The 15,539-nt window shown below is 43.1% G+C and overlaps 1 protein-coding gene across 1 annotated transcript in view; it reads left to right on the top strand.

The window, feature by feature from the left end:
- The window catches only part of LOC124553325 (serine/threonine-protein phosphatase 6 regulatory ankyrin repeat subunit C-like), a 61,922-nt gene extending 58,425 nt beyond the window's left edge, over positions 1-3,497 (top strand). Inside the window, exon 6 of the mRNA XM_047127203.1 lies at positions 3,011-3,497. Coding sequence (XP_046983159.1) covers positions 3,011-3,497 — 487 coding nt within the window. The remainder of the gene's footprint in view (positions 1-3,010) is intronic.
- The last annotated feature ends 12,042 nt before the right edge of the window (positions 3,498-15,539 follow it).

The raw sequence follows: 15,539 nt of genomic DNA on the forward strand, positions 1-15,539 counted from the left end.
ACGTCCACGCTGTCGCAGCATGCTACCAGTGTTAAAGACTGCGATGGAGCTCCGTATGCCACGGCAAACTGGCTGACACTGACGGCGGCGGTGCACAAATGCTGCACAGCTAGCGTCATTCGACGGCCAACACCGCGGTTCCTGGTGTGTCCGCTGTGCCGTGCGTGTGATCATTGCTTGTACAGCCCTCTCGCAGAGTCCGGAGCAAGTATGGTGGGTCTGACACACCGGTGTCAATGTGTTCTTTTTTCCATTTCCAGGAGTGTTATTTTTATAGTAGGTTTGTGTTCCTGCTACTTTCATGAGGTGAAACATTATTTTTCATCACTAGAGAGGAAAAATTGCGCGCCAAAATTATAAATGAAAAACACTGTTTTGAGAATCATTCGGCTAAAAGTTCGTTAAGTATAACAAATATTTTATAAAGTCATTCTTACATTTCAGAGTGAATCATAAGTTACCCCATTTCCTGTTAGTATACTACGTACAGTAATCCATATGCAGAGAGCGAACTTTTAATTTATGGGAGCACAGTCAGTCCCATGGTTTGAGATCCTACATCTGCATGTACTGTAGCATTGTGACACTAAATGCAGTCTTGAAGATGCTGTCATTACATAGAAAGTGACACACCACTGGCTGTGTTCTGTTAGGAAAATTTTTGGGCAGTGGAAGGACTGCTGCTAAATACTGAAAGAATTGGGAGTGACTCATTATTACTAACAAAGTTTATATGTATGAAATATTTGTAAAAATATGGGAGAAAATGCTAGGAAAGCTTATGGCGTGTAGTTTTCATTTTCATGCATGCAATTTTGGGCATGGTTTGCAGGTCTCCACCAAATCCATTGTACATCAGTGCTAGAAACACCACTCAATAAATTGTCTGCTACACCACACCCCATCAGAGATCACTCGTGTACAGAAGGTGGCTATCATCGGTTCACAGCTGAGGCACGCCCATGCTGGGTGGTACCACTACCAGCCCCAATAACCACACATATGAAAGGCAAAGACTCATCGCTCTGTAGAAATTGTGTGTGGCTGCTTCAGCAACAGATTTAGAGTACAGAGTAGCGGATCATTTTTTAACAGCGATAAGCTTTGTGGCCCAGAAGCCCACATACGACTGATCTAACAGAATATAGACTTGCAGCATCTTGTCCACCCAGAAAATCTGTTGGATTGGAGGAGAGGGTATCATGCACTGGGTGTACTGATGAGGCAGCAAGCTGTAATTAAAGTGGGGATTCCATAAAATATTCAGTCGTAATGAGAAACCGTAGTAGATCAAGTGTCTTAAATTGTCACTGATTCTGGTCAGGTTATAAATGATTACCATTAAAGTACCAGTAATGATAGTTTAACGCCTGTTTGTGAAGCAGCTTCCACAGCTCCGTATTAAATTGCCCAAACAGCTCAGAGACTGGCTCTCATCTGTAGGAGTTTTTTGAACCTGGAGATGTGACTTTGACGTCTGTCAGTGATCTGTGCTTTTAAAAAATAAGTAGCACTACTTCAAACATTCAGTGTCACACCGTGGGAACACCTTCACGAGACTACACACACACACACAAAACACACACGCACAAAACACACACACACTCAAACATGTGTGCAAGGCAAACATAAATACACTGCCTTCACAGGGACCACACCAAGTGAAACACTGTGGGAGTCAAAAGGGCTTCAGAGCTGTTGGTTCCTGTACAGTCATTCAGGATTCACGTCTGTTTCTCTCTATATAGAAAAGAACCATTATTATCTCATGCAGTTATCACTATAAAATGAGTTTTGAGTATGTCAGCTGTATGATTTTCGATAGAATCAGCAACATTTGCAAATCTGTCTGCCCAAAATATTTCTAGAAAGAGGAATTATATATTTTATCGATCAGCGGATATTGGATTCAGTAATTTAATACGTCATTTACCATTACTTCTTAATTGACTTTAGTTTCAGAAAATGTTACTAAATTCTTCTCCTGAACACATGTCGCACAGTGTGTTGTATCAGCATGTAGGTATTTTCGTTTAGACCCATCCTAGCGAGATTGTCGCATCTAAATTACATACTGCAGCACTTTCCAGGAAACAAGATTTACTTTCCAACGGTTGTCATATCGAGACAAGTACATTAAACTTTAATTTACTCTCATGATCTCGCTGTCGCCTTAAGGCGCATCACGGCCAGAGGAATATAAGACGAAAGTTTCTCTTTCTCTTTCTCTCTCTGTCTCTCTCTCTTTGTCTCCCTCCCTCTCTCTCTCTCTCTCTCTCTCTCTCTCTATCTCTCTCTCTCTTTCTCTATGTGTGTGTGTGTGTGTGTGTGTGTGTGTGTGTGTGTGTGTGTGTGTGTGTTTGTTTGTTTGTGTTAGTTCTTGTGTGTATGTGCATCTGTCAATGAGTGTGATTGTGTGTAGGGGTAGAGGAGTCCAGTTTGGTATCATTGCTGTACCCTAAACGTCATTACTAAATGGTTTCCTGGTTAACAGTAGCTTCCTCTGTTTGACGAGTTTGTGTCAAGAAACTTGTTGATAATTGGGTTTACTTTTGCTCCTGTAATAACAGAAACTTCTCTTTAAATAGCAGGAGACGTCATTAGCATTATGTGTCACATTTGCAAGTGTCAGAGAGGACTGCTGCACACAGAGACGTAGTATTGGCTGAACGAAGTGGAAGGCAACAACTTCTATAATGACTGAATTCTAAGGTCAAAAAACTAACGATCACGAATTAAAGTGACAAAATGTGATAACTTTGTATCTTGAGAGTTGGAGTGTAGGAATTTTTTGTGGAGAGTGCATGAAGAATTTGAGAGAATGACGTAACTGTGCATCTGTAAGTTAATATAAAACAACTTTCTCAGTGTTCTGTATCACAGAAGGGAGATTTATCAGTTGTCAGAGAGATGAGTTATAGAATTGGTTACAGTTGTACCACTCTGATACGCTTCTTCATCAGAAGTGTGTGTCTGAAGGAAAGTATGAGAGTTTCTGTGTTTTGTGTAGGGCCCTCTCTGCAGCGGAGAAGGGCAAGAGGCTGATCAAGGCAGCTAACGATGGGACAGTGCAAGAGCTGCAGATGCTGCTGGCAGCTGGGGCTGATGTGGGTGCGACGGATGGGAACAAGAACACTGCGCTGCACTGGGCAGCCTGGGAGGGTCACGTGGAAGCGGCGAGCTGTCTGGTGGGGGCTGGCGCGGAGGTGGGCGCCGGGAACTGGGTCCAGAACACGCCGCTGCACTGGGCTGCATGGGGCGGCCGGCCGGCCGTGGTGCGGCTGCTGGCGGCGGCCTCTGCAGACCCCAATGCCAGGAACGTGGACGGGGACACGCCGCTGCACTTCGCGGCCGAGCATGGCCGCACAGAGGAGGCGACTGCACTACTCGATGCAGGGGCTGACAGCGGGGCCAGGAATCACAAGGGGAAAACCCCAGTGGACCGCGCCAGGCAGTTCAACCACCAACACTGGATAGACAGAGTAACACGAGACTAGCACTACAATACACACCTCTGAAGTAAATAGAACACTGCTCTAGTAAAATCACAACAGTAGCGACAATGTGAGATTCATATACACTAATGTGTGTAGCAAGAAGCGAGTTTCCTTCCATGAAAACTCAACAATAATCGAAACGTATATTATTAATAATAAACATGTTTTTAACTAAATTCATTATTGTAAAGTAATTGGTAAAAATATGCTATTACACATAACACCACAGCCAGTGTGGCAGTAAGGCGCTGTACTGTTGCGGTAAGTTGCTGGCTACAGTAACAATAAATCTTCAATTTAATCAACAACAATTTATTTATTCAGCCAACTGCACAATTTGCAAACACTGCCAGTGAGTGTCCGTCAAGTATGACTTTAAGTAAACAGTTATGATGAAAGTCCAAAGACAGTCGTCTGAACAGAAAAAGAGCACGTTGTATTGAGCAGGAACATCAGTCATCCCCAAGGAAACCCCAGAGGCTTAGTTTGTGTCTCAGAATAATGTAATACAGTATCACAGTAGCTGTGGAAAAAATAACAATGATTACTCAAAACAAACCATTCTTCTTACAATACCATAAAGATATTACAGCGCTTCTTAAAAACATCAAGAATTTTCTTACTTGCCAAGGACAAGCATTTACAAGAGAAACACACTCACTAATTATGTCCATGTCTTGCGGAGATACAAATGTGTTCACAATGCAACAATTTCCAAAATTTATGATAAGGCATACACCCACAGAAATTTTCATTGAAGGAGTCCACATACATGAAAATAAATCATCTTTGGTAAAACAGTTACTGACTGGTTCTTCCGTGTAGTATGCTGCACAAAGTGGAAACCGTAAGATCACGACAACTTAAAGAAATAAAAGGTAAAATATTATTAATCTGGCCTTAAGAGTCAATGTAACAATCTATCAAACAATGCTCAGAGCTGTATCTCATCTAGAGTAATTTAAGATTATGTTTACATGTTATTCTAAGCCAATTACATACATGAAAAACAGTTTTGCATCACCCCAGTTCCGAGAACTCCTGAAAATAGATGTTGACTTTGGCTACTGTATCACGGAAACAGTCTATTTTACTGTTCAGAGTTGTCTATACCCACCCAAAGATGTAAATAACCATGTATGAGCAGCGCCTATTAGACGGAGGGAGTCCGACAGCTGATCAGTTCCAGTCATTCCACCAAGAAGGAGGTGCATGGCTAGTGTTGTCTGTAGTTCAACCCTGCCTAGACGGTTAGTACTACGGTCTGATTGCGTTCGCATTGTTTGTGTCAGGAAGGGCTCTCAAGAAGGGAAGTGTCCAGGCGTCTCAGAGTGAATCAAAGTGATGTTGTTCAGACATGGAGGAGATAAAGAGTGAGAGGAACTGTCGATGACATCCCTCGCTCAGGCTGCCCAAGGGCCAGTAATGCAGTGGATGATCGCTTCCCACGGATTATGGCTCGGAGTAACCCTGACAGCAACGCCACCATGTTGCATAATGCTTTTTGTGCAGCCACAGGACATCGTGTTACAACATAAACTGTGTGGAATAGGCTGCATGATGCACAACCTCACTCCAGATGTCGATGGTGAGGTCCATCTTTGCAACCACAACACCATGCAGTGTGGTACAGGTGGGTCCAACAATATGTGAATGCATCCCTCAGGACCTTCAGTCAGACAACTGTCAGAGATGTCTTTGGAGGTGACCCAGCCAGGATGAACGCATTAGATACACTGCCCAGCGAGTGCAGCAAGATGTAAGTTCCCTGCTCTTTTGGGGTTGCATTATGTGGGGCCGACGTACGCCACTGGTGGTCATGGAAGGGGCCATAATGGCTGCACGATACGTGAATTCCATCCTCCGAACAATAGTGCAACTATATTGGCAGCATATTAGCGAGGCATTCGTCTTCATGGACCATAATTTGCGCTCCCATCGTGCACATCTTGTAACGATTTCCTTCAGCATAACGACATCGCTTGACTAGAGTGGCCAGCATGTTCTCCAGATATGAACCCAATCGCTCATGCCTGGGATAGGTAGTGCGGTTTATGGACGACGTGATCCTTGAACCACTCTGAGGCATCTACGCCGAATCGCCATTGAGGAGTGGGACAATCTGGAGCAACAGTGCCTTGATGAACTTGTGGGTAGTGTGCCATGACGAATATAGGCACGCATCAATGCAAGAGGGCGTGCTACTGGGGATGAGAGGTACCGGTGTGTACAGCAATCTGGATCACCATCTCTGAACGTCTCGCTCTATGGTGGTTCAACATGCAGTGTGTGGTTTTTATGGGCAATAAAAAGGGAGGAAATGATGTTTATGTTGAGCTCTATTCCAGATTCTGTACATATTGCGAAACTCTCCGAACCGATTTGATGCAAAACTTTTCTTGATATGTGCGTTTTAGCTGGTCAAGAGGCATCAGATAAGGCGCTCTTGCTTAACTTCTCTCTGTAAATAAATGAATGTATGAAAAGGAACTTCATATATGTCGGTCAAATGTGACCATACATATGATTTGGCATAAACTTCTACCTATTGTGTGAAACTAGTAGATAAAAAGAAGACGAAAATGAACTTAAGTAACCAATTGCTCTAACTGGAACGACTTAGCAGAAGTCTTGTTGGGCAGAGTAGTGCCCAACAGCCAACAGCGTTCCACAGGTTACAAACAGAGTAAAGTTAACACTACGCTGGATACCTGTAGGAGGCTCACGAGGAAGAGTAAATAAGCTTACCTTGCAATTAATACACACTGGCCTACGGTTACTATTAAAGGAAACGTAACATATCCAAATACCTCAATAAACGATACGAACGAAGAAGGAGTGACGATGGATAAACAGTGTTACGTGGATTAGTACAATTTTGAACTTAGCCAGACTCCCCTTTAAGACAAGTAATGACCTTGGTCACAAAACCTGGCTTAAGCCTGTACTATTCGTATTTTTATTTAATAATGGACATTTATACTAGATCTTAAGTCACTGGCAAGAATAGTAGCAATTAGTACACAACAACAAAAATAAATAACAAGCAGCCAAATCAGTAGTTTTCTCAGAATAGTCCATCAGTTGACTCACACTAAAACAGAGCATAGGTCTGTAAGAGAAGCGCGGAATACTAACACAAATCAATCACAACTAACGAAATCTGCAGTTAACACCGAAGATCAGTTACTCTCACAGCCCATGAATTGACCACACAGAAATGTATCTGAAGTTCCACCACTGCACACAATATATAACTGCCCAACTCTGTACAAATTGACCAGGTAAAGGCGCCAGCAAAATCATAGAAGAGAACATTAACTGAACAAAGATAGAGGTGGAACCAGAATGCGATGGATTACTGCGATGTGAAACCAGTACTTGGTGAGACATATCAAGTGTCACAGTTAATTACAAGAATCGCAGTATCGGGCAGTCCAAACCATTTTCCTTCCGCCTAAGGCCTGATGTATTAATCACGCAGCTCCATTGGTCATCTACAATCCAAGACTCTGCAAAGTCCAACAACCGCAAACACAGCAATAATAGGTCCCCGTCAGCGCCTACGACTCTGACCACGAAATTCTCCTTCAGCCATGTAAAATTGTCCTTCATGTGCCCAAAATACCCTGTGCTCGGGCACCTACAGCTGGCCAGCGGAGCTAGGAACTCTTAGCTTCGCTGGAACCAAAGAGTGCGCGTAAGCTACTGATACACACTGGTACCAAGAAAACAGAACACGTGTGTGGCAGATCCATATTACTGGCATATGAACTCTAGGGTTAGAATGCATTTTCACTTCAAATCTAAGACTGCTTCTGTGTGTGCAGACGATGCATTAATTGGCGACCTCTGTTATAATATGACATTAATAGCAATATTCACACCACTTAGTTCTGATCCCAGACTAAATTTACTCATGTGTCAGCAGTAGAGATGGTTTGAAAGCTAGTGTGTTCATAGCATGGCGTTAGTACCAATATTTGGACCAAATCGTTTGCGCATGATATGACACAATATAATAGGTTTACGTTTATTTACAACGAATTGTAGAAAACCGTTAGTAACACATGTCCCAACAGAGCTGTAAAACTGTAGTTCCACAACACATTACGATGTGTGGGGTAAAATAGACCTTCACGGTGACATTGCAGGGTGCTGCAGCATATTTTCCCTTTTTCAATTTTTGCCTTCCATCCGTCGTCTGTGCATCTCCCTGCACCAGGCGTCACAGCGGCAGAGCGCCTGCAGGTGCCGAAACTCTGGCAGGGCGGGTGCCCTAGTCAGCAGTGTGATGAACTGCAGAAAATGTACCGCTTGTTCAATATGCAGATTGAATAACATTTAGGATAGGCTACTACCCTGTCTCACTCCCTTCTCAACCACTGCGAGGGCTTTGTGTATATCTTGGCTACAATAATGAATTCAATATGCTTATTGTAGTTGCTTACCCGCACCTCTATAACCCTGTATTCACCTTACCAGAAGTTTCGTTTCTCCTGCCAAAGAATCTAGCTAATTCCCACTATATCCTGCTATCCATTTCCCTTTTTAAATTTTCTAACCTACCTGCCCGATTAAGCGATCTGACCTTCTATGCTCCGATCTGTAGAACGCCAGTTTTCATTCTCCTGATAGTTATGTCCTCCTAAGTAGTTCCTGCCTAGAGATCCGAACGGGGGACTTTTCTACCTACAGAATATTTTACCCAAGAGGGCGCCATAATCATTTAACCATACAGTAAAGCGGTGCCCTCGGAAAAATTACAGCTGTAGTTTCCCCTTGCTTTCAGCCGTTCACAGTGCCAGCGCAACAAGGCCGTTGTGGTTAATGTTACAAGGCCAGGTCAGTCAATCATCCAGACTGTTGCCCCTGCAACTACGAGTACTGAAAAAGCTGCTGCCCGTCTTCAGGAACCACACGATTGTCTGGCCTCTCAACAGATACCCCTCCATCGTGGTGGCAACTACGGTATAGCTATCTGTATCGCTGAGGCAAGCAAACCTCCGCGCCAACGGCAAGGTCTACGTTCCGTGGATGGGAAATGGGATATATTACACATCAAAAATGAAATTGATAGCATTTTCATTTCATCATGCACACATTTCATCATCCAAATAAAGTTGTCAAAAGGGTAGGAGTTCCTATTCAGACAAAAGTGAAACAGCAACCTATGAACACAAGACAGTCAAACAAATTTCACGAAGATTGACATGAAATGGAACTCACCCTAGGCAGAATGGTGCAACTGAGGTGGTAATTCAAATAACACAAGTACAGGGAGCAATTTACTACTTTTTCTATAATTCAAGTAAATAATTGTGATTAAGTTAGTGATCCGTCAGCTGAGATGCTGATATCCATATTGATGGAAGCTAAACAGCTTCTTTGACTCTCCGTGAATGATAAAGCGTAATATGTCTATCAAACGTTTGTAAAAGTTAAGCTATCATTACCTATAGATAATTAGGAATTCATAATTCAGGTGCACAGCTATTGACCTTCACTTGGGGAGTATCAACAACATATACATCTACATGGATTCTCTGCAAATCACACTTAAGTGCCTGGCAGAGGGTTCATCGAGCCACCTTCACAATTCTCTATTATTCCAATCTCGTATAACGTGCAACGAACGAGCACCTGTATCTCTCTGTACGAGCTCTCATTTCCATTATTTTGTCGTGGTCATCGTTTCTCCCTATGTAGGTCTGTGTCAACAAAATATTTTCGCATTCGGAGGAACAGTTGGTGATTGAAATTTTGTTAGAATATTCTGTCGCTTAGAAAAACGCCCTTGTTTCAATGATGTCCAGCCCAAATCCTGTATCATTTCAGTGACACTCTCTCCCATATCTCGAGATAATATAAAACGTGCTGTCCTTCTTTCAATAGTTTCGATGTACTCTGTCAATCCCATCTGGTAAGGATCCAACACCGTGCAGCAGTGTTCTAAAAGGGGACGGACAAGTGTAGTGTAGGCCGTCTCCTTAGTAGGTCTGTTACATTTTCTAAGTGACCTGCCAATAAAACGCAGTCTTCGGTTAGCCTTCCCCACAATATTTTCTGTGTGTTCCTTCCAATTTAAGTTTTTCGTATTTGTAATTCCTAGATATTTAGCTAAATTTAAGGCCTTTAGATTTCACTGATTTATCGTGTAACAGAAGTTTAACAGATTTCTTTTAGCACTCATGTGGATAGCTTCCCACTTTTCGTTATTTAGGGTCAACTGCCAATTTTCGAAGCATTCAGATATTTCTTCTAAATCGTTTTGCGATTTGTGTTGATCTTCGGATGACTTTATTAGTCGATAAACGACAGCGTCATCTGCAAACAACCTAAGATGCCTGCTCAGATTATCTCCCAAATTGTCTATATAGATAAGGAACAGCGAAGGGTCTATAACACTACCTTGGGGAACGCCAGAAATAGCATCTATTTTCCTCGATGACTTTTCATCAAATTACTGCGAACTGTGACCTCTATGACAGGAAATCACAAATTCAATCACATAACTGAGACGATATTCCATATGCACGCAATTTCACTACGAGCCGCTTGCGTGGTACACTGTCAAAATCCTTCCGGAAATCCAGAAATAGGGAATCAATCTCAAATGCTTTGTGAATAGCACTCAGCTCTTCTCGCCAATAATGAGCTAGTTGTGTTTCACAAGAACGATGTTTTGTAAATCATTGTTGACTGTGTGTCAATAGACTCGTTGCTTCGAGGTAATTCATAATGTTAGAATACAATACATGTTCCAAAATCCTGCTGCATATTCAATCCTCAGTGCGTTTTCATTTACAACACACACACACACATATATATATATATATATATATATATATATATATATATATATATATGTTTTAAATATATTGTTAGTCCGAGTTTGCAATAATCCCATGTTTCGTTTGTCAGTGAGAGAAGGCTCCTTATCTTCCAAATAATAATAAATATTCTGCACATATAAATATGCTGTGGTTACTTGAGGCCAGTGGAGTAGCTCCTTGAATAAAGAACTGGTGATACCGTCAGGATACATCTGTGGCAGTAGCAGGTGGAATTGTTGGCTGTATGCCGATCACAAGGGCCATGGTCATAAACAGCTCACCAGTCTGATTTGTAGGCGTAAGTTGCCCAGACTGAACAGACCTAAGGCTTAACCTCTTAATGGTTGTTTACGTTTGCGTATATTTTGTATGTACAGTGTACAGGTGATATGTCACTAGGACAGAATGTACACATTTTCACGATTTAACACTATGAGGTGACAAAAGTCTTGAGATACCTCCTAATACAGTGTCAGACCACCATTTGCTCGCTGGCGCGTAGCCACTCGACGTCGCATTGACTCAACAAGTCACTGGAAGGCCCCTGCCGAAATACTGAACCATGCTCCCTCTACAGCCGCCACTGACTTGTAAAGAGTGGGTCAGAACTCTCCACTACATGAAACAATATATCCAACTCAACGCTATTCTTCCCATTGTGTAAGCACTCAGATATCGGTAGTAACAATGTTGTTGTTGTTGTGGTCTTCAGTCCTGAGACTGGTTTGATGCAGCTCTCCATGCCAGTAAAGCTGCATGCCCTCGGGAAAAATTACGGCTGTAGTTTCCCCTTGCTTTCAGCCGTTCGCAGTACCAGCACAGCAAGGCCGTTTTGGTTATTGTTACAAGGCCAGATCAGTCAATCATCCAGACTGTTGCCCTTGCAACTACTGAAAAGGCTGCTGCCCCTCTTCAGGAACCACACGTTTGTCTGGCCTCTCAACAGATACCCCTCCGTTGTGGTTGCACCTACGGTACGGCTATCTGTATCGCTGAGGCACGCAAGCCTCCCCACCAACGGCAAGGTCCATGGTTCATGGGGGGGGTAGTAACAATATGAGGGCGAAAGATGGGAGCGCATTGCTGTGAGACGAGGTGTGTCTGCTGGAGTGGAAGCAGTGGTGTCGGTCGAGTCCTCGGAGACAGAAGGCGTGTCACGCTGCCCTCGCGGCTGTGACGGCAGATCTCACCACACTCGAGGCCTGATGTCATTTATACAGCCAGGAGAGATTTAGATGGCTTAACTACGCTTGGAGATGGAATTCCAGGTAAAATTCGCAAGCATAGCGCAAAAGCAATTGCAAGGTTAGACTCGTGATTATTAGTCCGAGTTTGCTATAATCCCATGTTTCACTTGTCAGTGAAAGAAGGCTCCTTATCTTCCAAATAATAATAAATATTCTGCATATATAAATATGCTGTGGTTATTAAATGTTAACGTAATTCTGAAACTGAAATAATTTGTTAACCTGGTACTCAGCCATTATTGACACGTATGTCATTTGTCATTCTCACTATTAATACTTGTTCAAGATGATTCTGAAGTTTACAATAGACTTAATTGATAAAATCCGTTCCCACAAGTTATTTAATAGTTAACAGGGCCCGAGCAAACTACTTTTTATTAAATTTACTCTTAGTAACAATAAGCTTTAGCCACTGCTGCTGCATGCTGCTTCGAATTGCTGTAAACTACACGGAAAAAGGCAGTCATCTAAAGAGGTGAGTGCAGAACTTAGCACCAAAACAGAGACACTGACTCACTACAACATGTCATGTACTCTAATCCAGTGAGTTCCGTTGCACAAGTCAGATTCTGCATCACCTGTAAATTCTGGTTCAAAAACGCAATCACATAATTTGGGTACTGTATCAGGTTCATTTGTTCCTGTAGTTTTTCATATTAAAATACGCATACAGATAGCTTATCCAAATGTTAATTTTAAGGTTTTCATGTAACGATCTGCTGAGGGCTGAAATGGCAGTGAATATGACACTCATACAACACGCTCACAGTGTAATGAAGGTTAGATTACGCTTACTGACAGCTCAAATTGCTTACCAAGTCCAGTTTCAAGGACGAACATAGGCAATTTTGGCTGTAGATACGTTACAAACTGCGGAAATGTTGCCATTGGAAGATTTTGTGACGAAGTGACGTCTCGATTATGTCCCATATTTTTCCATTCATGTCGGCCGATCTGGGAGGGCAGTTATTCGCGTGAACTGTACAGAAAATTCTTAAAACTAATCGCGAACTTTCGTGGCCCAGTGACATGGGACACCGTCATCCACAAAAATTCCATTGTTGTTTGGCAACATGAAGTGCGTGAATGGCTGCAAATGGTGTCCAAGCAGCACAACATAGCAGTTTCCAGGCAACGATCTGCTCAGTTTGCCGAGATGAGCCAATACGCTCTATGCAAACACAGCCCACAACATTGTGGAGCCGTCCCCGACTTGGACAGCGCCTTGCTGTCAACCTGGGCCCATGGTTACGTGGGGTTCGCTCTTAGCAACTGAAATCTGGACTCATGTGATTAATTCGCGGATTTCCAGAAGTCTGATGTCAGTATTCCAACAGAGGTGGTGCGGGCGATATCGAGTTGTTTACAGAGGTGCCTGCGTCGGTCGTCTACTGGTACAGCCCATTAACGCTAAATTCTGCTCCACTGCCCTAACTGATACGTTCATCGTACGTCTCACAATGATTTCTGTAGTCGTTTAACGCAGGTTAGCTTGGCTGACAATACTGACAACTCTAGGCAAACGCTGTTGTTCTCGGTTGTTAAGTGAAGGCCGCGACCACTGCGTTGTCCGTGGTGAGAGATGATGCCTAAAATTTGGTACTCTCGGCCCAGTCTTGACGATTTGGATCTCGCCATATTGAATCACCTTACGATATCCGAAATATAATGTCCCATGACTCTAGCTGCAACTACTATTCCGCATTCAAAGTCTGTTAATTAACGCCGTGGGGCCAATCACGACAAGAACCTTTCCACATGAATCACCTGAGTATAAAAGACAGCTCTGACAATGCGCTGTCCTGTCATACACTGTGTGATCATATGTGTCCGGACACCCCCAAAACCAATCGTTTTTCATATTAGGTGCATTGTGCTGCCACCTACTGCCAGGTACTCCATATCAGCGACCTCAGTAGCAACCAGACATCGCGAGAGAACAGAATGGGGCGCTCCGCGAAACTCACAGACTTCGAACGTGGTCAGGTGACTGGCTGTCACTTATGTCATACGTCTGTAAGCGGGATTTCCGCACTCCCAATTATCCCTAGGTCCACTTTTTCCGATGTGATAGTGACGTGGAAACGTGAAGGGGCACATGCAGCACAAAAGCGTGCAGGCTGACCGCGTCTGTTGACTGACAGAGACTGCCGACAGTTGAAGAGGGTCGTAATGTGTAAAAGGCAGACATCAGTCCAGACCATCACACATAAATTCCAAACTGTATCAGGATCCACTGCAAGTACTATGACAGTTAGGGGGGAGGTGAGAAAACTTGGATTTCATGGTTTAGCGGCTACTCATAAGCCATACATCACGCCAGTATATAAAAAACGACGCCTCGCTTGGTGCAAGGAGCCAAAACATTGGATGATTGAACAGTGGAAAAACGTTGTGTGCAGTGACGAATCATGGTACACAATGTCGCGGTCCGATGGCAGGGTTTGGGTATGGCGAATGCCCCGGTGAACATCTGGATCATCTGTAGTGCCAACAGGAAAATTTGGAGGTGGTGCTGGTATGGTGTGGTCGTGTATTTCATGGATGGCGTTTGCACACCTTTTTATTTTGCGTGGCACTACCATAGCACTTTTCCTCATTGGTGTTTTAAGTACCTTCTTGCTTCCCACTGTTAAAGAGAAATTCGGGGATGGCGATTGCACCTTTCAACACGATCGAACACCTGTTCATAACGCACGGCCTGTGTCGGAGTGATTACACCACGAAACATCCCTGTAATTGAGTGGCCTGCACAGTGTCCTGACCTGAACCCTATAGAACACCATTGGGAAGGTTTGGAAAGCCGACTTCGTGCCAGGCCTCACCCACCGACCTCTGCTCAGTGCAGCACTCCATGAAGAATAGGCTACTATTCCCGAAGTAACCTTCCAGCACCTGATTGAACTTATGCCTGCGACAGTGGAAGGTGTCATCAAGGCTAAGGTTGGGGCAATACCATATTGAATTCCAGCATTGCCGATGGAGGGATCCACGAACTTTTAAGTCATTTTCAGCTAGGTGTCCGGATACTTTTGATCACATAGTGTACTTTGTGTACGCGATTATACCGCCACTTGTATATGTGCATATCACTATCCCATGGCACTTGTCGCCTCAGTGTATTCTCATTGAATGATCATCAACGAATGAAGACCTCATACGTGGCAACCAGAACGGATTTCCATCACGCATTTCTCCCAGAATACCCCGACAGCAATGGATTGACGGCCGCGCGATGTCGTACAATGGGAAGCATATACTGCCGTGTAGTTCAACACTCTTTAGAGTGCGGATATTCCTGGAGAAATGTTGATAATCCCAAATGCACAATGTATAGTAAAACACCGAGTATACTCCATACAAGTGCTGATTCAATTTATAGCCTTTGGTACCTGCTGCATTGAGTACGTCATTCAAGGACAATATGTAATTATATTTCTAAAAGCGATGCTACAGCAGATCGTTTTATTCGTTACAATAGGCCTGCTATGATAAATAGCTATCGTCAGATTATCTGCAAGTACTTGGTACATAGTTTTGGTACAATGCTCCTAGAATTACAGGTAAATATTAACTAGAATACATTATTATAATTATTTTTACATACATCAGAGAGGTTTGACAACCATAAGTTATCGTAGATCTATCACTGTCTCTTGGTTTTAATTATATTCCATTAGTGCTCTTGGAGTAATACCGGTCGGTTATACTAGATGTGAGTTATTATCTGACGTAATTTTCAAATTCTCTTCTACTTCTGAGTAACAATTATCTGACAGCATATTTAGCAGACGTATCAGCGTTATTGTATGGTTACAATCATTTTATCATGCTGTAACTGCAGTAGCCTTTACTACTGATACCATGAGTGGACAGCAAAAAGAAAATAGTCCCACTATCGTATTCCAGAGATCTCTGCACTGATAAAGAAAGCAGCAACATCAAGTGTAGCACAATTT

Source organism: Schistocerca americana, chromosome 11 (genome assembly GCF_021461395.2).
Source record: "Schistocerca americana isolate TAMUIC-IGC-003095 chromosome 11, iqSchAmer2.1, whole genome shotgun sequence".
NCBI lineage: Eukaryota > Metazoa > Arthropoda > Insecta > Orthoptera > Acrididae > Schistocerca > Schistocerca americana.